Here is a 27,251-nt window from a genome sequence, read left to right on the forward strand (position 1 = left end):
CTACTGTCAGTAGGTTGAGACTGAAAGTAAAGGTGCCAGGTTCTGTCAATGTCAGCTGTTCTAAGGCTTTGGAGAGCCAGGCCTCCAATCAAAGCCAGGTGCTGCTGGTCAAGAGGTATTTTAGTAATATTGGATAGAAAAATCCGTGGAAACCAAGGAGGATTTGTATCTCAAAAAAAAAAAAAAAAAGTCCAAATAGTCCAAATGCTACTGTAAAATGTTCAGAGCATAGTAAATCCAGTCTACGTGTGTTACTTTTAAAACCATTCTTTTCATGAATCATGGCCTTACATGTATTTTGTTAATAAAGCTTACCAAGTGGTGGAAGATAACAAAACATTCAATCTTGGATTGATTTATTTTTTTTTGCCAGAAAAATGTCAGAGGCAGATCAGAAATATTTTAGAATCTGGAATGATTTGTTGGTTTACTGGCATCTTCCTCTGGTCAATTAGCATAACAATGTGAGTCCTCCAGCATCTTCTCTTCCAGGCTATCAGCTGCCCCAGGCTGAAGCTGTGAAGCGTGTCCTCTGTGTGGTAATTGTACTTCTGCCAGAACTTTAAAATGAAGACTTCTCCAAATCCAGAATTTCTTGGTTGGCTGAGTTGGAACCAACCAAGTGGATGGGTCTTAATGATAGTTTGTGCTTTTTTTTGTTGTTGTTTCTGGATTGGATCTCTAATGGTTATTTCCCAAGTCCTTGTTACATGTTTCCTGGAGAAGAATGAAGCCTTTAATCTAGAATGTGCAACTTGTTTTTGTCCATATTGAAGAGTCAAGTTCTGTCAGAGAACTCAGGTTTTGATGCTCTGAAATATCATTTCTTTTTCAGTTTTATCAGCCAGAATACTCATAGTTAAATAAGAAGTAGCAACTCTGGTACCAGCATAATGATGTCTTAGCATCTCTGTTGTCTTCAGAGTTCCTTTATTGACCTCAGTACATGTTCTCTTTTAAGCCGTTGGCAAAGGGGGTTCAGGAGAAGTCCCTGTACTAGAGAAGGCACAAGCAGGGGAGGGGAATAAGGAGCAATGGGTTGCAAGCACAACGATAGTAAACAGGTAGATTTAGAGACCAGCAAAATGAATGCAGTGAAGGGATGTTTGTTTTCTGTCTTCTAAATCACATAGACGGATCTTTTCACACAGACGGTGTGTGAACAGAGGATGCACTGGAACAGGTTGCCCAAGGAAGTTGTGGATGCCCCATCCCTGGAGGCATTCAAGGCCAGGCTGGATGTGGCTCTGGACAGCCTGGTCTGGTGGTTGGTGACCCTGCACAGAGCAGGAGGTAGAAACCAGATGATCATAGTGGTCCTTTTCAACTCAGGCCATTCTGTGATTCTGAGACTCTCAGGGCAGTAAATCTCACAAGTGCTGTCAGTTTAGTTCTGTCCTTCTTCCCTTCCCAAGACTGCTTAAACTTGCCAATCGGTTTGATCAGTATTTGATGGATAGAGGTACTAACTGATGTGGAAATAAAATTGTTTTGCTCTTCAATCTTTCATTCTGTGAGGCTTTGTTATGTTTGCAGTTGGCTTCGCTATGAGACGGGATCAGCTCTTCAGCCAGATTAAAACAAAAATAACGAGGAGGAAAAAATAATAAAGCAAATCACAAACCAACAACCTGAAGGTTTGAGGTTTCCAGTATAATTCAGAATCCCAAATCCATGCATCAGGCTTCTGTCGTACTGAAAACTGTCCGTGTTGCTGATAACTTCTGTGGTAACTACTGATAACTGTCCATGTAGATAACTTCTGCACCAACAAGGAGAAAAGAAGTAAAGAAAAATATATAGGTATCTTAGCATCAAGGAAGCAGTGCGCTTGTTTTGAGCATTTGTATTCTTAGTGTGAAATATTGGTGAACTTATACAAACAGCATACGCAGATTCTCAGGCTCTGCCATATGTGGTGTTCACCTTCACTTTGCAGTGGGATATTACAAGAAAGTGTGTCCTTATGAGAACTGCTGACATCAGTAAGGAGAGCTGCAAGGAGCAGACAATGTCTTCACGTTTTTAGCCCCTTCTTTCTCTCTCTGTAAGACACTGTTGTTACGGTCTTGAAGAAACGCAGGCTTCTTCACGTTCTGCACCCTCATGCTCAGACCAAACAAACTCGGTGAAAACAGGGGAAGCGCCTGCAGCTTTCACTTCTGAGCTGGAGCAAAACAAGGCTGATGTGTTCAAGGTCATGAAGGAAGCTGGTGGCTGAGCTGGATATGGGAAATCAGCTTTCCTGCACCGCGGGCTGAAGCTGCGGCCGTCCTCAGCGAGCCTTCCGCAGACACCACTGTAATGAGTTGTGTGGCAGATATTGCTGGGACAAACATAACTCACCCTGTGTTCTTGGAAGTATTTGGCTGTCTGTGTAGCACTCTGGGGCTTTGAAAACTTTCCTGGGGGGAGAAAAGAGGGGCATCCAGGCATGTCTTCAGCCCCAGAGAGAGCTTTGTGTCTGAGCGGTGATGCAGAACATCAGATGGCCTGCCTGTGGCCTGGGGTTTTTCTTTTTGTGTGTGACTGTTTTCTCTTTTAAATATAGAAGAAAGCAGTGCTTTTAAAAAGCAGCAGCTGTATTTATTAAGAGTTTTGACACACACCACTATAGCCCTGCCATGCCAGAGTATTGAGTGAAGAAGCGGCAGCACTATGGGTTAAAAAAAAAAAAAAAACAAACAACAAAAAACAGTAATTAAAGATGTGCTAAAGATTAGTTTGTGCTGCTTAGAAGTAGGCAGGTAGGTTAAGTTGAAGGCTGTTAGCTTGGGATTAATTCCCTTTTGGTTATAGACCAGGATAAGCCTTGTGCCTTATTGCTGAGGGCTGGGAGGGAGGAAAGATTAACACACGCTGTATGGAGAGGCTGAGCTGTGTGAGTCATGTTCCTGTTGGGTTTAACGTGTGTTTCAGCGGAGCCAGTTCACAGAATCATAGAGTTGGGAGGATCCGTAGGGATCATTGAGTTTTGCTGAGGGTAAAAGGGGTATTTTCTTTGTTTTCACATCCACCTGCAGCTGAGATGTTTATAAACATATGCTTGTCTAGTATTTACACTCAGTACTTACGCTGTAAGTAGCTTTGAGGTTTTGTGCTGCGGGTTGAGAGCAAACTTAGTGCAGCGTGGCTGTGTACGCTCGCACTGACCTTTGCCTTTCGAGCAGAGGTATATAAAGCAACCCTGACGCGGGGAGTGCTGCTGATTCATCAGTGGCATCGGGTTTGAGAGATTTGGGTGAGGGGTGGGGGGTGAGATGTTTCACGTTTTTGGGTAGTTCTTTTTAGGTTTTAATAGCTTTTGCTGCATTCTTTCCAACGTACCCGCCTACATCCAAGCTTCTTTCAGCTCCGTTTTGTCGCGGTTGTGGAGCAGAGCAGGTGACGCTGTCAGGTCCGCTCCCTGCGAAGTCGGTGCGCTGTGAGGCGCTGCCCAGAACGGCTGCCTCAAGGTCTCCGGACCGGGAAGCGCTCGGAGATTCTCGCAGGGACGCGCCGGAGCCGCTCATTGTTCGCCTCCCATTGTTCCTCCCGGGGCAGTTCCTGCAAAGCAAACGCCGGGGGGGCTTCTGCGAGCCTCAGCGGAACAAAAAGCGGTCGGCGAGCGCAGCTCCAGACATGACCCGGGTCAGGCTTGATTTACGGCTTAGTCGATTTGCGAAGCCGCCGTCAGTTCTGTAAACAGGAGGCTGCCGGCTGCATTGAGCAGAAGGGGGAGATTAGCATATTAATGCGGCGCTCGCTAATCGCCTCCCCCTCTCCTCCCCTCCCCTCCGAAGGAAGGAAGGGACTGGCAGGGCACTGCCTGCTCGGGGCTGGCCGAGGATGGAGGCAGCGCCCGTTCTCCCGGCGGCCGAGGGCGGCTGCGGCCCCGCGCCCGAATTGGCGGCTCCCGGGGACCGCCGGCAGCAGCGGCACTGAGAGCTGAGCCGCCGGAGCCGGGCTGCAGCCCTGCGCGCTCGGGTGCATGCTGCTGCTGCCGGGGGGGGCAGGCCGGCAGGCCCCGCAGCCAGCAGGTGCTGTCTGTATGGAGAAGAGCGGCTGCAGCCCATTCCCGATGTGCTGGGCTAAAGGTAAGCGTGATCTGCGTTGTTTTATCTTTCTTTCTCTCTTTAATTCAACGTTTTATCATCTGTGAGCACTCCCCTTTCCCTCTTCGACATTCTTCGCCTGTAAGCATCCCTCTTTCTTTCTTGAATGTTTTATCACCTATGAGTATCCCCCTTCCCTCTTCCGTTCGATGTTCACCTGTGCACTTAGAACAGGAAGCAGTCACCTGGATTTTCTTTCATCTGGAAAAATGTAACGTTTTTCTCTATGCTTTCAAAAATCATTGCACTGGGCTCTGCAGGTTTCCCTTTTGAAGACTTCACTACTTTAATGCTTTAAAGCACTGAATGTGATTCTGCTGTTATGTACCTTTTGGAAGAAGTTTTTAAGTGGCTGTTCACAATGGAAGGCACACATCTCTGCTCGAGGTTTTAGAACTTGCAACCCACACCAACCTCCCCTTCAGCCCCAACAAGAGACGGTAACTAGCCACAAAGTATGCATTTATTACAATGAGAGGGCTTGGCTTGAAATTGGGGCTTAATAATACTGGGATGGAAACATGTAAGTTTTTCACACGATTGTCTTGCGTTGCAGAACACTGATATTGACACTGTTATAATCCAGAGAATAGTTGTGTGTTGGTGTTGTGGCTGAAAATATCCATATGAAGTAGCAGAGCAGGGATTCAACTTATAATTTTGTTAGTGGCCAAAGAATCAAATATTTCTTACACAGAGAACAACAGTAGAAGGTTAAGTATTGTTGGTTGCAAGCCTGACTTTCCTCATGTCCACTTTCATTTCAGTGTGCTTTCTTTTTTGGAAGAGAAGCAGGCTGTGGAGTGTTGCATCACTGTGCTCTTGGATCAGGGCAGGGACTGACTTCAGAACTTCAGGGCAGAGGTGGCTGGGCCAGGGAGGATGTGGTGCTGTATGGCAGGTGGACATAGCAGCTCATGAGCTGTCTTGGTGAAAGAACACTGAATGTTCTTAATTCTTAGCTGTCTCCTTACTTGCAGCATCCATGCAGGAGTATTTAGCACTGTCTTTGTTCTGTGTGCTTTCTTCAAGTTACTGAAATGCCCAGGCTAAATTAACCACTCTTTGCCACGTGTCAGCATATCATGGTAGCACATAAAGGAGAAGTAACAGAAAGAAATCAGCAAGCTTGACCACTGTTCTGGTGATGTATAACAAACTGCAGAATCAGTCAGCTCTGTGTGTGTAACGCAGCAAAAGTAGCTGGAGTGGCTTTATAGCTGAACCAAAGCTCCATAGAAATTTGTCTGCCAGGATTTACCCAGAAGGGGTAACAGCAATACCTGCACCTACACATTGTAAATTGGTAATGGAAGTATCGGATGGAGTTGGGATTCACATCCTTGGGATACGGTGAGAGTCAGAATGAAGTTTCCTTAGGAAGAGTAACTTCCATAATGTACAAATAGTGAATAAAATACTTTAAAAGAGGGGGAGGTGGCGGGGGGGGAGGGTTGTTGCCATCTGTTGTTCAGGAAGGCTGTTTAGTGTCAGGGATATCAGTTTTCTTCCTCCTGCTCCAGCACTGGAGGATCAGGACAGCAGGGCTAGCTGCTGTTTGCAGAAGATGGCTGCATCGGGCCACTATAAAAGGTATTGATTTCCCCCCCACCCACTGCAACAACTGAAAGGAATGAAAACCAATCCCTCCCTCTTCCCTGGTTGCTTTACGGAGGGTTCTCAGGACATAACTTCTGTGGTGATGTCTTACCCAGCCGCCTCCTCCCTGAAATGGAGAACAACCGTGTAATCGCTTCTTATTCCTCCTGGGGGGGAAAAGGGGGACACGAGCAGTTACGTAAGGACAAAGGCACTGCATCTCTAAGTCTGCCAGTTGTGGTGATTTTCTAGAAGAGATGTACCATCCTCCAAAGAAATAGGACAGATGAGAAATGGCTGGTGTTGTATTTGTCACTGAATGGTGGCCGTTCCTTAGTTGATGGATACCCCGTGTACTGTTCACCAGCGTAACCTTAGGGAAATGAAACGCATCTGGCCTACTTTGATAAGGGCTGTGAGATATCTACAGTCAAAGAAAGGTAATATATTAATGAGAGAAACGTTTGGTTTGGATAACGTTATTCTAACCCTTGGGCTAATCTCTTAAAGCTGCAGTTTAACTGCACCAAAAATTGATAAAACTTTAACAACTGTTTTGTAGCGTCTCAAAAATGTGATCTTGATGTATTTTTTATATATAAGATGTCACTTAAATGGTTCCTTTTCTCTTTAGGTGTGACAGATGAAGCTTCTGGTGCATTGTGTGTGTGATCTCATAGCAAATATTTTATTGTTTGAAAATGCTTTGAAATGTTTCAGCAAGTTTGTGTTCACGCATAGTATGCTTACGCTCTTGGAGGATAAACCTAAAATCTTCCAGCTCTGTGATACTGTGGGCTGACCTAATTGCTGTTAATTCTGTGTGCTCTGTCTGTGGGACTGCACCAAGGACTAAGATAGTGCTTGCTTTCTTGGTAAAACGTTTGCGTAGCCTGTGCTGCCAGGTTTTGCCTCCTCTTTATGCTAGCGTCAATGCAAAGTAATGTTTGTGAATTTGATAACTTAGCTTGGATCTGCCTGTTTCAGACTTGAGAATATTTTCATTGGCAAGTGAAGAGAAAGTGTGGATTTTGTTTACCAGCACATTTCTTCTCAGGAAGTAAGTCTGTATTGCTTTCCTTCAGTAGTGATAGGATTAAGATGGTTTTGGCTGCTTCTTTCCTCCCACCACCCTTCCCTTGCTAAGTAATTTGAAACTCGAAATCTCTCGTCTTGTGAAATAAATAGGTTCAATCTTGGTCAGACCTTCAGTGAGCGCTGCATTGGTGTCTGGGTCATTGCATTTCCTCCAGGCAAGTACAGAAAATCTCTTATAAGGGATGTTTTCTTTCTGACTTGTAGAGTAGATTAAAATTGCCTTCAATTTCAGCAGTACTTTTTTTGTGTGCACCAGTAGTAATCTCACCAAAGCTTACAGATATTAAAAGTTGTAGATGATGTGATGATGCTTTTGCTTCTAGCCCTCCTTCCCAAATTTTGCAAAGCATACCGTTTTTAGTGTACCAAATAAATGCAAATTGAGCAGCTGAGAGTAATTGGATAGGTCTGCTGTGTGTCTGTAAGTTACCCACTCTGTGGAGGAGGAAGTTTCTTTAATATCTTCCAAGTGAAGAGCTGTTAAATAATTTACAAACAATAAATTGGTGTGATGTGAAATGCATCACACATGAGTAGTCAGGGCAAAGTGACTGCAGTTATTGAACGCTGCCTTTAGACTGGGAGAGGTGCTGCTGTCTTCAGATAACTGCAGTTCTGTTCCAAACCTTATGTTGATTTTGTTTGAGAGCCAGCAATGTTGTGAAATTCATTAAATCCAGCAGGAAGGAGTTTTACCCCATTTATTGCAATCTGTTAATGTTGCAATCTTCTAGAAGCGATGAGCAACTCCAAGTTAAATGGTTATTTTCTGGTAAACCTTGTGATTTCAGGGAACGTTCAGAGGGGACCTGCTGGTGATGTTGAATATAAGCCAGGTTTTAATGCATAGGAGACAAGTTCAGTGCTTGTTCTCCCTCATTTCCAACTCTACAGTCTCTACTGTTCTACTAACAGGAAAATAAGTGATGATTTTAGTCTTGCAGACCCTTGGTATCTTAGGTGCTTGGTAATGGCTGGAAAGGAACACAGCAGTAGAAATGGTAGAAGAGTTGCTGGTGCTGGGAAAGTAGGCAGTTATTTAGGGTAATTAGTCTCTAAAACAAAGAGTTCTCTTTTATTTGAAAAGCATTGTCTATATAATGTAGGCAGATAGTAGCTGTGGTGCATTAAGAGAGAAGACAGTTGGGAAAAGAAGAATTCAGTCTGTCATTTGACAGTCAGTTGTTAACTTGGTAGCTGACTGCATCAGCTGATGTGACACGTTAGCCATTTATTTCCAAACCATAGATGTGTCTAAACTTTTGTTACTGACTGGCCTTCTACAGTGTGAGAGGTATGTGTTTTGCACACGTTTAGACACAGAAGTGTAGGTATGAGAATGCTGATGTGTTTCTATTAGTGGGACAGAAGATGGACCTTGAGATACTTTTACAAGAAAGGAAGGCGATTGCTTTGAGCTCCTGGAGAGCATTTAGTGTTACCTGTGTAATGCAGATGTGTGATCTTATCAGTGGTAGCACTTAGGAAAGGAACCGGTGTGGAATTGAATTCTGTGCTGTCTTTGAAAAAGTGACACTTAGGTAAAACAGAATGTTTTCACTGTCCTTTTGAAGTTGCTTCAGATGAAGACTGAAGAGCAAAGTCTGGAAGGTGGTATTTAAGAGGATGGTACATTGAAATATTCCTCCTCTGCTGAAAGTTCAAATAAGAACTTAATTGCTTTCTTATTGTATTTAAATGTGGGTTTTTATCACGAATCAAGTAGGAAAAAAAAGTACATGTATGCAAGCATTGATACACACATCATACAGGTACGTTCACCGCGTCACTTGTTCATCTATTTAGCCTGGCAGTAGTTTGTTGCTATGGTTAGAAATTAGCTTCCATAGCTAGTAATCTAAAACTAAAAACTAAGGCAGGGGAGGTTTAGGTCAGATATTAGGAGGAAGTTTTTCACTCAGAGGGTGGAGACGCACTGGCACAGGTTGCCCAAGGAGGCTGTGGATGCCCCATCCCTGGAGGCATTCAAGGCCAGGCTGGATGTGGCTCTGGGCAGCCTGGTATGCTGGTTGGTGACCCTGCAGATAGCAGGGGGTTGGAATTGGATGATCATTGTGGTTCTTTTCAACCCATGCCATTCTGTGATTCTATGATAATTCTTCAGGTCCTCTCCTTTTTTTGTGTTTTTAACAAAAGGAAAATCCTGTGGACAATAGGACAATATAATGTGATGCACAGCTTTTCTTGGAAGGACTGTTGCAATAAAATTAGCTTTTCAGACTTGCTTTGCATTTGTAAGAACAGCATCAGCTTATATATTAAATCCTTCCATTTGCTGAAGTGGGCCTTAAACAGAGTAGGTGCAAATGAATGCTATCCAAAAAGTTATGTGAGGTAGCAATAAGTATGTAGTTTCTTTGGAATGATAATTTAAAAATATTGCAGCATTCACAGCAAGATCTCTCAGTTCTCTCACAGAGTAAGTGAAATCAGCACTACTATCTACTGGTGAATCTGTGTTAAAGGTACTGGGACCAATTCCTTCTGATGGGGAAGGATGGGGATTGCTGAGCATGGGGTTAACTGCTGATGCCCAGCATGGGATGTGACACTTTCTTCACAGGAAGAGGTTGGATTTTCACATTGGACGTTGTTGAGCAAAGATGTCAGGAAGTTTTCCTGGGCAGAATTCAGTTCTGCTGAGTCACCGTGTTGAAAATCATCTGTAGACAAACTCCCTTTTTTTTTTTTTTCATGTGATAACTAAGTTCTGTTCCGCTGCCAGGAGAGGGATCGCTTCCTTCTCCCCAGCACCACCTCTGCTTTCCGTGACTCTGTTTTGCCTGGAAAAGATTTCTGATCCTTAAAAACTGAGCACAATCCTTTGGTTTGCTTCTTTAGTTTAAATTGCACTCATTCTGTGCATGAAGTATACAGACCTCTTTACTGAGGTATTGCTTTATTGAGGCAATTCCTAAGGAAAATAATAGCTTGTCCATGCTATACGTTTCCTCATTTTGAGTAACCAGAGGATGAAAAGTTTGTGACATTTGGTTTTGCTGTTGTTGGTTCCATCCTATGTGCATGGAACCAAACATTTCTGGGGAACGGCTCACAGCGAAGAGCTGTGGAAAGGTGTACCAGCAAGTGAAAAACACGATAGCCTGAAGTGTGGCATTTGGAGACTAAAAGCTAAGTTTTGACTTAAACTTCATATTTTGTCAAAGGAAGTTGAATAGTTGTAGCTTCTCATATGCATCCAGCATTTGCTGTTTCACCTTTTAGCCAAATGTGCCCTTGAAAATACGGCAGTTTCCTTTTGGGATCAGAAGAGATACTGGAACAGTAACTTCTCTAGAAAGTGATGGGTGATTTTTGCTTCTCAGACTTCCAGAAGTCACCTTTATCACCATGTTCCTTATAGCCTGTGATACTGTGTTATCAGACTAATGATCACCACGTGCTTTCTTGTAACTATAAGGATTTGGCTGAAGCCATCCATATTTAAAACTTCTAATGATTATAGCTTCTTAATGATGCTCCGCTGCTAATAGTTGGTCATGGGTTTTTACTGCTGTTTTGTTTTTTAATAGGACTTATAAAGATCACTTTGGCAAACAAAGCTGTTCTTAACAAGTAGCTGCTGGGTGGATGATGGTCTGCAGTCAAGGTAGATCTTTATTTCTAGGCAGGAGGATGGGAGGGAGCTAGATGTATTCCTGAAGCTTCACAGCTGGCTTCTGAAGGTAAGGAGCAACAGGGTTTGCATTCTGCTCAGAGGCCTTCTGCTGTATCATGATTGCTGCTCAGCTGCGGTCTGTTGTCCCTGCTGTTATTAGGAGATAGCAATAGGAATCGTATTTCTGAAATCTTAGTGTATTTCATTCAAAGGAGGTTTTGTCTCGGCTGTGACATGATGGTTGCTTGAGATAAACTGAAGCAGAGTTGTAACAAAGATGCTTTAGACCAGAGCAACCTTTTCCACTTGATCGCAGCGGCTGATTCGCGTACAACAACTTGTGCTGCCAGTCGACTCAGCGGCAGCTTTTTGTCCATTCAGGTGTTTGATTGCAGCAGACTGGAATAATATGGGCAGAATTAAAAGGCTGGCTTCAAAGAACTCTGATCTATGATTAAGTATAGCTCTACCTTTGAAATGGAAGCAGGCATCTGCTGTAGATATCCATCCTAGCCCTTTACTAGAAGATAAAGGTGCTGCTCAGATAGCAGCAGACTGAGTGTCCTTCAGCCGGTAGCATTGTGAAGCTGTTCGTGTGTGCTGCTTTTATTCTATGGATGGCAAGGAGAACAGTGACTTGTATCCTGATGTACATCCTTCAAAGAAAAAAAAAAAAAAAACAAAAAAAAACAAAAAAAAAACTATTAGAGAGTCCAGAGGAAAGCTACGAAGATGGAGAAGAGTCTGGAGCACAAGGTGGATGAGGAGTGGCTGGGGTCCCTTGGTTTGTTCAGAGCAGGCTGAGGGGAGGCCTGATGGCAGCTGCAGCTCCTCACAGGAAGCAGAGGGACAGCACTGAGCTCTGCTCTCCGGCGACAGGACCCCAAAGAATGCATGGAGCTGTGTCAGGGCAGGGGTAGTTGGGGGTCAGGGAAAGGTTCTGCACCAGAGGGTGGTGGGCATGGAACAGCCTGCCCAGGGCAGTGGGCACGGCCCCCAGCTGCTGGAGTTCAGGGAGTGTTTGGACCGTGCTCTCAAATTTATGATTGGAACAGTGTTGTTCTTTTGTGCAGCCAGGAGTTGGATTGCATGATGCTTGTAGTTCCCTTCTAACCCGGGATGTTCCCTCAGTCTGTGACTCATCCTAGCATGTTAGTAGACTGAAGTCCGTACTGTAAATCAGCTGTAGGTTTTAGCAAATGGTGGGGTTTTTCATATGTGTTCCTAACACTAAGACTTTTATTTTTTTTTGCATTTGTGGTAATTAGAGAATTCAATGCCTGGACTTACCTTGAGTAAAGTGAAGAAAGTGCTGCAGCACCATTCCTGGTTTGTCCTTGAAAAGAAGGATTGGCACTTTTATACTTCTGCTGCTAAGTTTCTTCAGTCGCGTTGCTGATATGTTGTATGTAAGTGGATACAAGGCACGATCAGTATCTCGGTGGGAAAATGCTCATTATTTGTTTTTCCTTTTAAAGTCGTTTTGGGAATTCAGTAGGCTCAATATCAGATAAAAACCAGAACAAATTGTTTCTAGTTTTGGCTGCAGTGAACTTCTTAGTAAAACCATGTGGCCTGCATAGGCTGGTAATGCTGGATGTGATATTTGAAGTGCCAAGTTAGTATATCTTAAACAGTTTTAAGTATCATTTGTTAATCAGTCAAAATTCAAGCGGAATATTGCTCTTATCTGTCATACCTTGCTTCTTTTTGAAGCTGATGTTTGTGAAGTTTTAAGTTTGCTGCATGCTTTCATGGAAATGAATGCATTGCAGTAGGAGCAGCAGCACTTGCTGTGAGTGTGGCTGCCTGGTAAGCCACAGTTCCATAGTTAAGCACTTCTGCACATCATTTAGGTTACATATGTCATATATAAGCAGTTTGGTCAGTGCAGATCACAGTCTGTACCTGCTCCTATTTAAACAATACGCAGTGATTGGCTTATGATACTTAGGTCACTTTTAGCTTAAATAAATAAATATGCTCCAAAAACTGAAGAATGGAATTGTTTTTGTGGATATTGTATATTTTATTAATTGAAGACAAAGCAAAAATAGTGTTTTGATCACTGTCAACCCATTGTGATTCTTTTTTTAAACATGGTGGCTGCTTATGGAGTTGCTTGAAATGAATTTGAGGAGTTTCCATTAATCTGTGGTTCAACTGTGTGACTTTAGAGTGTTTATTCAGCACAGAAAAACAACGCTCATGTTTGCGTAATTTAGGTTTATCTCCATTTGGTTATTTTATCTTGAATATGAAAATCATGGTCAAGACCAAGCAGAATTAACCAGAGTGGGAGGGTGTGGGCTTAAGAATCTCAGAAAAGAGTGAAATTCTTTCTATGAGGGAGAAAATCCACAGGGTGATCCTGTTGATGGTTCTGGAACTGCAGCTCTTCACAAATGAATAATACACATCTTTGAAGCTGGTTGTAAGACAGGATTGTACTTAGATACAAAGTTAGGAATACAGAATATACCATTTTGAGATATTAAGGATGCTGATGTTGAGTATCTCAATTACTGTCCTCATTTGCTGAGTCGCAGTGGTTTGTGCATCTTGAGCAGAGAGCAGAATGAAGGCAGCTCTCAGGCTTGTACTCACAGCTCTTTTTTCTTTATGATGTTATCAACTGAGTGAAGTTCAGCACAAGCTGCTGGTTGGAGATGTAAAAAACAGGCAGACTTGAGGCACAATGCTGAACTTCAGCTCAGTAGTTTTACTTGTGTACTTGCCTGTATTGTGTGCTTAGGGGTTTGTGAAAGGTGTTGGTATGCTGTCATTAATTTTAATGCTGTTTTTAAAAGAATTGATCTGTGATGTCTGAAGCAATCGCTGTTCTCTTGTTCAGTGGTAGGAACTTAGTGGGAGGTTGTGTGCACTGCAATTCCTTGGAAATAAGTTGTGCTTGGAAGCATTCATTTTGGTTGTTGTGGATGATGCCTTGACCTAGGACAGGTCAATTGTCAGGAACCTGAATTTGTCGGTCTGTGATGTACTCGATGGTTCATCCCTGGAATGGCCATATAAACAGGAGCTGGATTGCTTTTTGTAACTTACTGCCATAAAAAATCATGGAGAAAATATTTTTCCTTTTCTTTTTTATACTTTCCTCACTGTTCATATCCAGTCTGCACCCACGTTAATATTGCTCCAGTTCTGATGGAATTGAAAACTCAGACTCATTCTTCTTCTCCAGTGGGAAAAATAAATACCATGTAAGCTGTTCCCCTTCTTTTCCTCCCAAGGACAGCCATCCTACAGTAAGGCAATAAACTTGCTCATAAAACGTGTCCTTTGTGACTGACTGTGCAGTTTTTTACACATTTCTAGAGCTGGGACCAAGCCCTCTCAGGCTTTGGAGGCTTCCTCCCTTCTCATCGGTATGTCTGCTCCAGTGCTTACCACCTGACCATAGGAAGCCATTAAACTTGCTGTTCTGCTGGAAGTGCACAAGCATGCTCACTGCTTGGCAAAATAAGGGCTGAGCTCGACAGGAGTGAATCTCAAGTGCCTCAGGTTGCTGATTTCTGTTCGTTATGACATATGTTTGCTTTGACATCAGTGGCACAGTGTCATTTGGCATTGAGTTTTTCTGCGTAGTATTATTTCTGGCTTTGATTACTACTACTTTGCATTTTTTCCTTTTTGCTTTTACTCCTTTTAGGCACGGTGATGCTATTTGTACTATCTCTGTGTGCTGTTTTGGTTAGTGTGTAAGAGGAGAATACATAAATGTTATAATAACTTGATTTATAAGTTCATAGTTTTCTTTCAAAACAGCATCTTATTCTTAGGAATATTTTCAAAGCAATTTGTTATATCTCTATTAATATTAACTTCTCATAAAAGCACAGAAGCAAAGAATTTAAATCTCTCCTGCGAGATGTGTCCTATGAGAACTGACAAACCTTCTCCAAAAATTTCATATCATAGGATGGCCTGGGTTGAAAAGGACCACAGTGATCATCTCGTTTCAACCCCCTGCTATCTGCAGGGTCACCAACCAGCAGACCAGGCTGCCCAGAGCCACATCCAGCCTGGCCTTGAATGCCTCCAGGGATGGGGCATCCACAGCCTCCTTGGGCAACCTGTTCCAGTGCCTCACCACCCTCTGAGTGAAAAACCTCCTCCTAATATCTGACCTAAACCTCCCCTGTCTCAGTTTAGAACTATTCCCCCTCATCCTATACTGCCACTTCTTACACCTGATGCAGTGACAGAACACAGCAAGGTAACGTGCAAGGTAGAGATAGCATGCTGCTACACATTGTGCTTCTCTTAATTAAAATCTCACAGAAGAAAGCTCAAAAAATATGTCTGTCTCCTGGCAAATGAGGAATAAAATATTTGTTTTTTGTGGTGTTTTTTTTTTTTATTCTGGACACTTATCTGGTCTGTAAAAGCATCAACTCTGGTTATTCAAATGACTTTTTAATGTCAAGTATTTTGTGGGTAGTGGAAGATGAAAAATTGAAAGCAGGCATGCGAGTGAAGTAGCTATTTCAAAATAATATTGGAAGTTCTCTGCTTTCAGATGCTGTTAAAACAATGTAACCAATACGTGCAGGATGGGTCTGAGTTGGTTTTAACCTTTAACTTGCCACGTAGCGAATGTGAAGTATGGAGAAGCTGAAGCAGCCCTGGCTTTTTGTGTGTAGGTGCAAGTTGTCTGCATCTCTGAAATCTGTGTCTTGAGTTTCATTTGATTAATTTGAAATAAAAATAAAAATCTTCTCTTGTCTGTTTGAAAAAATGGCATAGAGTGGGGGAAAGTGTTTGGTGAGGGCAATTTTCCCTGGTTTGAGTTGGCGGGAAGAACTCCTTAAGAGCAGCCCAGCAGAGAAGGGCAGAGTCCTGGTAGATTGAGAAGATAACAGAGAGGTCCTGGTAGATAAAAAGGATAATGTGAGCTGGCAGCGTGCACTTGCAGCCTGGTCAGTATCCTGGGCTGCAGTAATAGAGGGATGGCAGCAGGGAGGTCATAGCAGAAGTCACAGTTCTGCTGCTTGCTCACTTTGCTTCTTTTCACCTCCTTTTGGTGTCCATCACTCTCTGTACAGCACTGGGACAGAAGAACCTGGCTGCATTTTAATTGAGTTTTTGCTGAATATCTGTAGCTGGTGCCATGGTAGTTAACTCTCAGATGTTTTGTTGATTTGGGTGTAAATTACAGTTGCTTATCTTTGTCTGCCTTCTATCAGATGCAAACAAACCTTATTTGTCCATGCTGTTACTCAGGAATTCCATCCACTTTTGCCCCTGTATCCAAATTCCTGGACTGAAGAATTTCTTCAGTAAGTTTTATCACCTGATACATTCTGATCCTAGTAGAAAAACTGCTGTGCAGTGTTAGTAAACACTCTTAAGTGTTTCTAGGGGAAATTGCCATTGTTCTGAGTGAAACAGGATAGTTCGCCTGTTTTTTTTTTTTCTTTTCAGACTGTGCCCTCAAGGCCTTCATCTCATGCACTGATGCAAAGCTAGGAGATGCTTCCATTCTTAACAGTGGAAGTTTGTAGAGCTAAGGAGAGTGTGATGCACTTCAGGGAATGTGTTCAGTATTCCACAAGTTGACTTTCTGTATCTTGATGAGTTTCCTTTGCAGACGTTTTGTAACACCATCAAAACTCCACGCTGTGAAAGATTGAGGTTTTAAATGGCAATTGGCTCAGAAGAACATTGCGGGCTGTTGGGTTTACAAGCATTTCAAACCCAGAAAATAGGAGAAAAATTGCTGCTCTTGCTCTTCACTCAGGAAATGAGAGAGTAATCTTACATTAATTGCTTATCATTAATATATCAAAGGTCTTATGCTTAGTCTGTTGTACAGTTGTTTTACATCTGTTCCAGAAACAAAACACTTGACAATTACAGCTTTGCTGAACTTAATAACTCTATTATCTACAGTTAAGATGGAGCATGAAAGTCCTTTGTAATTTCCATTCTCTTCCATTTAAAATGAAGGGTGGGGAGCAGAGGTGTTGCTCTGATGAGCTAAAGAACCATTCATCTTTGGTAGGAAGAAGATGTCTGTGGGGACTGCGTAGGTCAGCAAGACCCCAGTGTGAGGAGGTAGCTCAGGCACCAGGAGGTGAGTGTTATTTCGGCCAGAAGGCTGAATGCTGTAAAAGTTTGGTCCGGACTACACTGGTTGTGTGAGTGGTTTCGATCAGCAGCTCCTCCTCTTTCTTTCCACTCTGACATTTACTGTGCATCCAGTACATGACTGTTAAAGGCTCTTGGTCTTATCCACACATGCTGATTTAGTTGATCAAGTGCACCTGGGTACCGGCTGATAGTTGATAAATGGCTTGAAGGAGTGGGGAAAATAAGGTTGAAGTTGAACATGATGCATGACTGTTAATTGTTGCTATTTTAACCGAATTATTTTCACCCTCTTCATTCTTTATAGCAGAAGAGCTCACTTTCCCTATTGGAGCTCTGCCATTTCTCCCCTCCCCCCTGGCTTGCCCTTGTGTTGTAAATCAGTAAGTGCAATTTAATGGTTTAGTTGTCAGAAGCTCAGAGTTGTCAGATTTCGACTACAAGTGATTTGTGCAGCTTATGGAAGAAAGCAATGTCACTGAAACCCAACTCTCGCTTCTCTGTCTCCTACTTATTTTCCCCACACTCCACCCAGGTGTAGTCCAGGAAGAGCAATGAGCTGATACACCAGCTGATATGTATGGATATATACGATACACCCATATAATATGAGAAGTCTGTTCCCTTACTATTGACTGTATGCTTCTGCTGCTGCCTTTGCAGTAGCTCCAGAGCTTTTTAGAGCTCTTTTTGAGCCACTTCACCATATTTACATGGCAAAAATAAACAAAAATCCACTAACACGAAACCAGAAAAAAAAAAAACAAAAAAAAAACCTGAAGAGATTTTATTCTGTCTTAGTAAGTAAAAGCAGCTCCAAAAATGTGTAGGTAGCAATAGGAAGCTAAAGAAGGAAAACCAGGGTTGCTCAAGTCAGGCAGAGCGGATGAGGAAAGGCTTGGCAGGGAGGAAAGGGGTAGCAGGCTCTGCAGCTTTGACAGCAGCAAGGACAAATTGGGTATGTTAAATTGGTTCAGCAGCCTTTGGTGACAACTTGTTTTCCTTTGAAAAATGAGCTTAAACTTCTGTACAAATATGTATGTGCATGTTCTTTGGAAATAATCATGTATCAGTTTTGTTGTCTGCAGCTTCTTGTAGAGGCAGAGCTGAGAAACCAGACTTGAGTTTTTTTAATGATATTTGAATGTTAAACTATACATGGGAATTTGAACTGTTCTTGACTTATTTGACTTAAAAATAACAGCAACAAAACAACAAATAAACCCTCTAAGGATGAGAATATACAGTGTAGATTTCCTGACACATTCATAGGTGTGCTTTTTTCCCTCAGTTTTTGCATTTTTCTAATTGTTCTGTGCAAGAAAACTCAATTTTTTTTTGGGTACTTCATTTAATTTTCAGACTTAGTCTCTCTCAAGCCTCAAGATAGGTATCTTGAGCTGGCTTTCAGCTGGACTTTGACAGAGAACCATTCTTCAGCTTCAGTGATAGAAGCAAAAGGTGAAGCTGGGGAATTGAAGAATGTGAAAAATGCATCACGTCACTGGCCCATCTAGCATACTATCTGCTTCTTCCCAGGTCTTCCCTATGAAAATTAGGAGATTAGTTTATTCAAATATCAATGCATTCTTTTATCAGGGGACTTAGGGTTCATTTAATCCATCATCTCACAGATACCACAGATGTTAATCAAGCTCTTCCTCTTCTCTGTCTCCTGGTCTCACAATTTGATGGGTTCCAGCATTTTGAGTTCTCCCTAATAGAACTGCTGCTCTGCCACCGAGCATTTTGGTTGCCTTTGTGTGGGGTTTCTAGGTATTAATTGTGGTAGAAAAGAAGCTTCATTGTCTTGAACTGCACCTTGAGATTAAAACAGAATAAACTTTGTGCATGGTTCTCTGCTGGCAAGAAGTTGTGTGAGGTAGGCCTCCAACCCCTGCCTTTAGCAAGGTGTCTCAGAACCTCTTCCGTGTTATGAATGTCCCCACTTTCATTCATAAATGTGTTAAGGATCCTTCATTTAGAGTACCTACTGCTTTACTCCTTTGTGGGATCTTTCCTAAAGCAAACTTCTGTATCAGGTTGCATCGGGGTTTGAATGGTGCTCCTCCAGCCTGTGAAATACTGCTGCATAAAGAAGATGAATCCGGCATGGAGAGTGTGTTGTCATGGCAAAACAACACTCATTTTGTATGGAAATGCATTTGTTCTCTTTTCTGGAGGCTTTTCCTCCTATTTTCACTCTAGCCACTGTGGAATGCCTTTACAAGATGCTCAAACCATGTTGAGGAACATGGTTTAGTGAGTACTGTTGGTGATAGGTGAATGGTTGGACTGGATCATCTTGAAGGTCTTTTCCAACCTCGGTGGTTCTGTGATTCTGTGAAACACATTAAGAGCACAGGTTGCAAATGCTTGAGGACTCCTTGCTTCCTGAAGTTCATGTGCAAAGTTCCTTTGATTACTGGTCTCTAATAACAGATTCTATTTTCAGGGCAAATGCTACTCAGCATCTTAAAAACTTTTATTTTTTATTTTTATTATTAAAACATTTTTAAGTGGCCTCCAGTATTAATGTTTCTACATGCTCTGACATGGGCTCAAGGAAAACTGGGTTGATAGCTCTGTGTAATACAGGCTTATGGAACTGTTGTAACATCAATTTATAGCCACCAGGTGTTTCTATTCTGTGAGTTCAGATTGTTGGATAAGAATTGCATTTTTTTTTCCCCCCCAGGGAAGAATAGTGAAACAACAGTGCACCATAAAATAAGCTTCATCTTCTGGGTCATCTTAAGATATGCTCAGATCTGCTCTAAAATGGTGTAACATCTTCTGGTGGAGGTAGTGAAACCTGCTTACTTGTGTGTGTTTGTTTGTGTTTTAGTTTATTTTTCAGTGTTTGCCTTCATTTCTTCGTGTGCCTTGTACCATGAAGACCTTACCAAGCCATTGCCATGTCCTTTGACAGCCTGAATGGACAGGCTTTGGACATAATTGAGTACTGATAGAGCTGTGTGGTTAGGGCAAACTGAAACTGTTTTTTTCATGGAAGGCTGTATCATGTTTTCTTTCCTATGTGGATGCTACAAAACCTGTTATAGTTTTGATCCAGACTGTCCCTTCTGATGGGGGTGGTGGCAAAGGAAGTGGTGCGTTGGATTCTCAAAAGGTTCACAAATGGTTTCTTCCACTGGGCAGTATGAAGTAATGAGAAGCATAAAGCTGAATAGCTACAGAATCAGTCTTTGCTGTAGAGGATTGAGGCGTTTTTTCTTCTGCAGACTAATATCTTTTGAAGTTTTCCCTCTTTGTGAGGAATTGCCAAAGTCAGTCAACTGATTTAGCAGCCATGGTGCCCTATTGCACTGCTCTTATTCGTGTGTGTGTGTGTGTGTGTGTGTGTGAGATGCGGAGGAATATCATCCCCAAAAGCTGTAATTGGAAGAATTTTTATGGTCGGCCTACATTAAACTACCATTCAGTCGCTTGAATAAGAATCACTTTGTTCTTCGTTTCTCTGTATGTAACAGAGGCTGTAATTACCGGCTCTGGAAAACACTTGAGCCACAATAGGCTTAAGTCAAACTTTTTACAGGTCATTGGTTTTTGTAATGGGGCCATTGCCATGCAGTGGGACAACGTGACTATTGTCATGCACTGTTCCTCCCGAATACTTAAGTGCCTCTTATCTGATGTGCTCTTCTGGCTTTCATAAAAATAGGGATAACATGAGGGCAACTTAAACTGTTGCAAAGTGAATCAGAAATTAAAAGCCTACGCAGCCGAATGTTGTGTAATAAAGGCTGGGATGCTATAATCATTCAGTATCCAAAAGCTAGGAAGGGCAAGTTTAAAGTCAAATAGTAGCAAAAGCCAAATATTTTTATCTCTGATAATGCATAGCCGAAATACCTTACTGCTGCCCTTAGCTGTTCAGACTTGTCTAGCTCCTAATCTCCTCGAAGCGTGCTCTCATTATCACTAATTCTAACTTACACGTTGGGTTTGGTATTCTGGAAAGACAGTAAACACTCACTGCTTCTATTTACTACTTGTACAGCTGTTCAGAAGAAATTGTGCTATGTAGGGCCTCCAATGGGCAGTGTTCAGTAAGTAGTCCTTGAAATGGTTAAGTTCAATTGCTTGCATCACTGTCCTGTTCTGATGTTCAGAAGTAGGGTTGTCGCCAACCAGTGGTGCATCTTCACAACAGTTAGAATTCTGTTGTAGCCTTTTTGTAGAAATACAGAATTGTTACTTCTCAATTCTGTGCTTTTTCACAGAATGGCCAGGGTTGGAAGGGACCTCAAGGAACCTCCAACCCCCTGCCACAGGCAGGGCCACCAACCTCCCCATTTAATACCAGACCAGGCTGCCCAGGGCCCCATCCTACCTGGCCTTGAACACCTCCAGGGATGGGGCATCCACAGCCTCTCTGGGCAGCCTGTTCCAGCACCTCACCACTCTCTCTGTAAAGAACTTCTCCCTGACATCCAACCTAAATCTCCCCTCCTTCACCTGAAAACCATTTCCCCTTGTCCTGTTGTTATCTACCCTTTCAAAGAGTTGAAGTTTTGAGTTTTTGGGAAAGTTATAATACTGTTATAATCAGTTATAATACTGTATACCTTGCCAAAGAGATTCAGAAGATCAACAATTGAAGCTATAAGAAAGGATTGGGGTGTATGTGGACTTCAGTGGTACCAATGGATTACAGTGGGCATTTGGAATGGTGCTGAAAACTGAAGCAAGTATCTGGCTGGACACCTTGTTTTAATTGAAGACATGGATTTTCTTTTATTCCCAACTCAGATGATATTTTCTCATTATTATGTCCTTTGATATTGCAACTAGGAATTGGTGCTGACTCCAAAGGGAGTTGCTGAGTACTGCTGGTTATACAACAGTGTTGCAAGAAAATTGGGTTAAATCCAGCCTTTGAGGTATGTCAGGACTTATCCCATGGATTTGGGAAAGGGTGCCATATTGAATATTGCAAGACATCTTACTGAAGCTGGATTACTGCTTAACAGTAGACATAGCTCAGCTCCTTGTCAATATTCTTGAAAATTTTTCTCCATCTTTCTATCCTGAGGTGCAGTGGCTCCTGAGTAATAGGCAAATACTTCTGGAGCACTTTTCAAAAGTGATTTAAAGGTTCTTGAGACAGCCCTCACTAACAGCAGCTGTGCATGACATCGGCCCTTGTTTCAGCTAGTCTAGGATGGGTATACTTATTAATGGATTTTTTTGCTGAGATGTGCTTGCCTCCCATTCAGGCTGAAGGAAGTCGTATTGCTTCATTTCGTACAGTTCTCGTAGCTCACGTTTTCTGTGAATTACCTCTTCGTGCTTCCCCTGAACATTTAATCTCCTGAAACATTGATACAATTGAAGTACATTTTCTGCACGTTTGCGGCTTGCGATGCTAATCTTGTTTTCACTTTGGTCTCTATTATATTTTTCATTTTGACCTTTTGGTGTTTTTCTAAAATACGTGATTGTGTGTTAGGAAAGAGACTATAAATTTTTACCTTGTACTGAACTAAGACCTTGAGTTTAACTGTTAAAGGCAGCATTCCAAAGGAAAGAAAATGGTCATCAGTTGTCAGTTTTGGACTGTTCTTCCATTTCATATTGATGTAGTGAAATTGTTGATGTGTCAGTTTGGACTAAAACAGATAACAAGAACTCATTATTGAAATGCTTTTAATGTGTCTGGCCAGCTTGCTTCGTACTTTTTTGACCTGGGGGGCTTAAGTGCTTCTGACCACAATTAGTGAACTTGAAAATAAATGTATTTATGAGATGTGATCATCAGGAAGCATCCAGAGAGGAGATGTCAAGGGATGTGTGTTCCTAGACATGTAGCTATAGAAAGTGTTAACCAGGGGAGTGGATTTGACTGGAAGGAGAAGAGAATTACAGCTTTTTTTCCTCTTGCTTTTGAACATCAGCATTAACTGAAAGAAAAACAAGAAAAATAAGTTCAACAGGAAATAAACAGGGAGGTTCCAATGTGACTTATGGAAATGTCTTAAATATATTGACTGTTTCTGAAGGCAAAATGACTGTTATAGGAAGAAATACTTTTTCTCTTTTCTTTCTCTTTTTATATCCAGTTTGAAATCAGAAAGCTAAAAGCTTCCTCACATTTTTCTTTGTTAAATTCATGGGGATGTGATTATAGGTATCTACTTGTGCTTTTTATTCTATCCAGTCTTTTGGGAATGTGACTGTGCCCTAACCCTGTGTATGCAGCTGTGTCATGGGACCCTCGGCAAGTAGAATATGTTGACTGTTTCCTTAGGAGAAACGGGGTTTTGTAAGTATCCCAGTGATAGGGAGTCATCCATCTGTCCCAAACCTTTTGATACATAAATACAAAGAAACTCAACAACAACAAATGGTATCAGGAGATGATGTATCAAAAGAATCAGCAGTGTGGAAAACTTGGTGCAGACCCCTGAAAATGCAAGTTTTGTACGGGGAGAAGTACTTAAAATTATGCCTTATCTCCTCAGTTTCTGTGGGAGTGAGATAGACAAGTTAATGTTTGCAAGGTGAGCTGCAACAGGATTTAATGCAAACTGTGAAAATGGATTGGGCTTTAAATTCACAATGTGTTTACTGTGTGATGTGAGAGACGTTGCTGATGGGCTTTATTGTTCAAAAAGGCTAATAATCTACCCTGATCTACATAGTACAGAGAGCATAACCTGGGTATTCTGGTAAAATTACAGAGGGATTGCAATCCCTCCGTGACCCATTATGAAGTGTTTTAAGAACTTAGTATATCCTCTGATAAGTATTTTGAGATCCCAGGCTTGCCCTTCCAAAATGCTTTTCCCATTTTGAGCTTGAAGTTGGCTGTTGTTTCTCTTCGTGGCTGGACTTGATGATCTTTAAGGTCTTTTCCGACCTGAGCAATTATATGGTTGTAGTGTGGGAGGAATTATTAATTTAGCCCTCACCAATTTGCTGGGTTTTTACTGTTCATCATTGTCATCTCACTGAGCACCATGGAGAGGAGCCTCACTTCATCTTCATTATTCCCTCCCTGTCAGGTATTTATACACGTGGATGAGGTCCCCTGGAGCTCTCTTCTAGAAATTGTCATAGATTTGGGTGTCTTCAAGCCTGAGATGGGTTCACCTCAGCAACATTATGAAAACTTCACCGTAGTTGTAAAGGTTATGATGAAGTCATAGTGTCAATAATTATAGCTCAGTTCCTTGTCAGACAAACTTGTTGGCATCATGTTGATGGCCATGTGCCAAGTCTTGTATTGAGTAACTTATTTTCCATATATTATCCATTTGCTAGTAGTGCAGACATTTTTGACGTTGAAAAGGTTGACTCTATCAGACTACTTAACACTTTATTAGTGGATTTAAATATTTGTTATGACTTCTTTTGACTGTCTCGTTAGTGGAAGGGATTTCATTTCTCAGTACTCAGAGCTGGTGGTGAAGTATGACTTTGAGCTTTGATTGTTTGTACTGCCAGAAGTCATAATATTGACTTTGTTTCCATTGCAGTCATCAAATGTGGGGAATATGCAGTGGTGGTAAGTTGTCAGCAGGAATTAAGTTGAGCAGTGAGTGAGTTGTGAACAGATTTTTAGAAGTCATTCAGTTAGTGAACTCATAACTTTGTGTTTTTGAGAAAATAAAAACAACTTTATTGTAATTTATTCAGATATCAGTAGTGAAAATGGCCGCCATTTAAAATCGAATAAAAAAAAAAAAAAAAAAAAAAAAAAAAAAAAGCACAAGCAAGGGCAGCAGTGCTTCCTTGCTGTGCAGTGTGGTTTTGTTTGGTTTTCAATAATAATAATAATAAAGGCTCTTCTGACCTCACTTCAGTGTCCTCCATTTACATTCCTAAATCTCAGCTATTCTGCCAGATGATAGCAGGTTATCAAAATGATAACGCACATTGTGATTTGGGAACAGCTTATAGCATCTTGGCAGAATCACCTAATATCAGCAGGCCAGGATGGCTTTGCTCCACTCTCCTGAAGCATGGAATAAATTGTTGTAGTACTGGGAAATAATGTTGGTTTTGTTGTGTTGTGTTTTTTTTTTTTATTGTACGGTTTGTGAACTGGGAGATTGATAGCTTCTCATCTTGGAAGCCCAGAGGGAGAGATAACATTCAGCTCTGCATACAAACAGGTTGACCATTGGGCTTGATGTGCCTCTGCTCCTTTATCATCACAGTACCCAATAAAACCAGGCAGAATAAAGTCAGAACAAAGTAGCTCATTTCTGCTGTATAATAGCCTCCTGCCTGTCTAGTTAATACCAAGAGGACTAAAGCTGATCTGTCTGTTTTGTGAGATTACAAACCTGGCTGGAATGTAGAAAAGCTGAAGTAAGCATCCTTGTTTGGTCACCTTAGCTCTCTTTGCATCTTATAATAACCAAGCAGATCTTGTAAAACAGTCGTCAAACTGTCCTTAAGAGAAGTGCAGTTATGTTTTACAAAATTTTGGCCAAGGGCAAAGCTTTACAGTCACATCATAAACTCAAAACCAGGGGCTGGTTTTAATGGTTAAGTTAATAGATCCATAACCAGAGCTATGGCATGTGTTTCTGTAACTTAAGAGCTATCCGAATTTACTGCCTTTTTGTTACCTTGTAAAGAAAGCACTGGTGTTTTTAAAAGTTGAAAGTTGTAAAGAACCCAAAGATGATGAAATTTTTAAGGAAAAGTGCTTGTCTGACTTGTAGTACGAAGTTGTTTTACCTGTAAATGCTTCTGTCCTGTGAAATGCTGTGAGTACTGACCATTTCCTGTACCTAGGATGGTCCTCAATGCTGGATTCTGGATTTTCTCCTCAAGATGATGCATATTTAGAAATTCCCTCTGTCATAAGTGTTTTTCTTATCCACTGAAATTATGGTAAGAGCACTTCTGTGTATAAAACTGATGTCTTTCATCACTTCCCTGTTTGCAGCTCTCAAGGGATATAGACTGTCCGTAGTAAATCTGTGGTTAGACACTCAAAAGACTTTTCTGCTTTTCCTTGTAGCTTTTCTCCCTTTTTCTGCCAAAGAAAATCTGTTAAATTTGTCTGTTAACTTGATGACATGCTACACATAAACATTAAAGCAGGTGTTCTTCTTGTTCCCCGTGGCCAAAAAAAAAAAAAAAAAAAAGAAATCCTCATGTTGCTTTGGTTTGCAGTGATTTTCTTGTACTGTTTGTTGTGGGTAAGCTTGACATATAACACTCTGTGTTTTTACTAGTGACTTTGGGGTAGTGTAGTAGGTTTTAAAGGAAGCAGAACTTAATAGCAAAAACTTAAAAGTGGCCCAAGTTGAGCAGAAAACTGCTATTTAATTCTTAGTCATTACACTGTTGAGAGCAGTTAGGACTTTGGCCAAGGGAGTTGCCTTTAGGCTGCTCCCCAGTCTCCTCTGTTGGAGTTTTACAGCCCAATTTCACATTACAGGAGAGGAGCTTTGCAGAAGGTCATGATGTGTTGGTCTCCGTCTGCCAAGAGGAGGATTGTTAGACCTGCTTCAGCTTTTTTTATGAAAGGTTTTTATGAAAACAGCTTGCAAGCTCCTTCTGTGAGGATAAAACAAAAGGTTTTGCTTTCTGGTCTGTATCTGTTGGTGTAGAGTGGACAGAAGGAAGGATTTATAAATAAGTATAGGATTTGTTGAGAGCACTTTAGTTTCATCAGTCTGTTCCCAGAGCCAGCAATGAGCAGGTATTGAGGAATTCCCTCAAGTATCAGGCATGGGAAGTATTTGGGAGAAGTGTCTTCCACTTGTTGGCCTATGCTTACCTTCCCTAAGGGCTTGCATCTGAGGCCTTTGTCTGACCCAGTATTGCCAACTTGAACTTTGTACAGCTCTGGGTGGATGTGATTCCCTCTGATTTACTGAAAAAGTCCTACTGTCAAACTGTGCAGGTAGTCTGTTGGCTTCCTCTCACCTTGTGCTGTAGCTCCTTGCCTTGGAGGTGCTCAGGGCCAGGTAGAATGGGGCCCTGGATAGCTTGGTCTGGTATTAGGATATACTCAGATATTCAACAGCGGTAGAGTCTAAAGCAATTTCACTCTCTTCTCCTTCTGACTCTTTCCCAAGACAACTTTACTACTCGGAGGCATTCACTGTACCATGCCCAAAAGATCAAGCTTGTTGTTCTTTAGCATTTCCACATTTGATCGACTGCCTCCCTGCTGTGTTCACTGTGCAAGGAAGAGGCGCTGAAATTCTTGGTGCACTTGTGCAGCCCTGACAGCTCAGCTCATTGATCTTTGTTGTTTGCAGCCAGCAGACTGAGATGATTCCTAAGGCTGTATCAAGCAAAGGAAAATGTATTGTTTTCTCTTTTTGTCTCTTGTTCGGTATTGATTTCTCAGATACCATCTGCTCATTGTGGACAAATTCACAGCAGTAGCCAGGATGCAGTTTTTTGCTTCTTTGAGATACAGGTTCATACTGTTGGCTGTGTCTTTTGCCGCTAGGTACGAAAATCACTTGGAAACAAAACAAAAAGTCAGTGGCATAGCAGTATGTAGAATAGTAGAATGACTTGGGTTGGAAGGGATCTTAAACCCCACTCAGTTCCCATGCCCTGCCATGGGAAGGTTTGCCACCCACCAGATCAGACTGCTATCAAACCTGGCCTTGAAAGCCTCCAGCGATGGGGCATCTTCAGCTTCTGTGGGCAGCCTGTGCCACATTGTTCTACCACAGTTGCTGGGAGGGCGTTCAGTGGTG

At 41.9% G+C, this 27,251-nt stretch overlaps 1 protein-coding gene across 5 annotated transcripts in view; it reads left to right on the forward strand.

Annotated features, from left to right (window-relative positions):
* PTK2 (protein tyrosine kinase 2) overlaps positions 1–27,251 on the forward strand; it is a 195,935-nt gene that overhangs the window by 51,889 nt on the left and 116,795 nt on the right. For 2 of the 5 annotated variants that reach the window (XM_042809082.1, XM_042809083.1), the window contains exon 1: positions 3,982–4,076. The exons of 2 other annotated variants lie outside the window; for them this stretch is intronic. In XM_042809082.1, coding sequence (XP_042665016.1) covers positions 4,031–4,076 — 46 coding nt within the window. In that variant the 5' untranslated portion in view covers positions 3,982–4,030. Of the gene's footprint in view, positions 1–3,981; positions 4,077–16,456; positions 16,529–27,251 lie in introns of those variants that run through there. One more of the 5 variants, XM_042809086.1, reaches the window with a different exon arrangement.

Source organism: Centrocercus urophasianus, unplaced genomic scaffold (genome assembly GCF_019232065.1).
Source record: "Centrocercus urophasianus isolate 14NV4802_14NV808 unplaced genomic scaffold, USGS_Curo_1.0 seq_11, whole genome shotgun sequence".
NCBI lineage: Eukaryota > Metazoa > Chordata > Aves > Galliformes > Phasianidae > Centrocercus > Centrocercus urophasianus.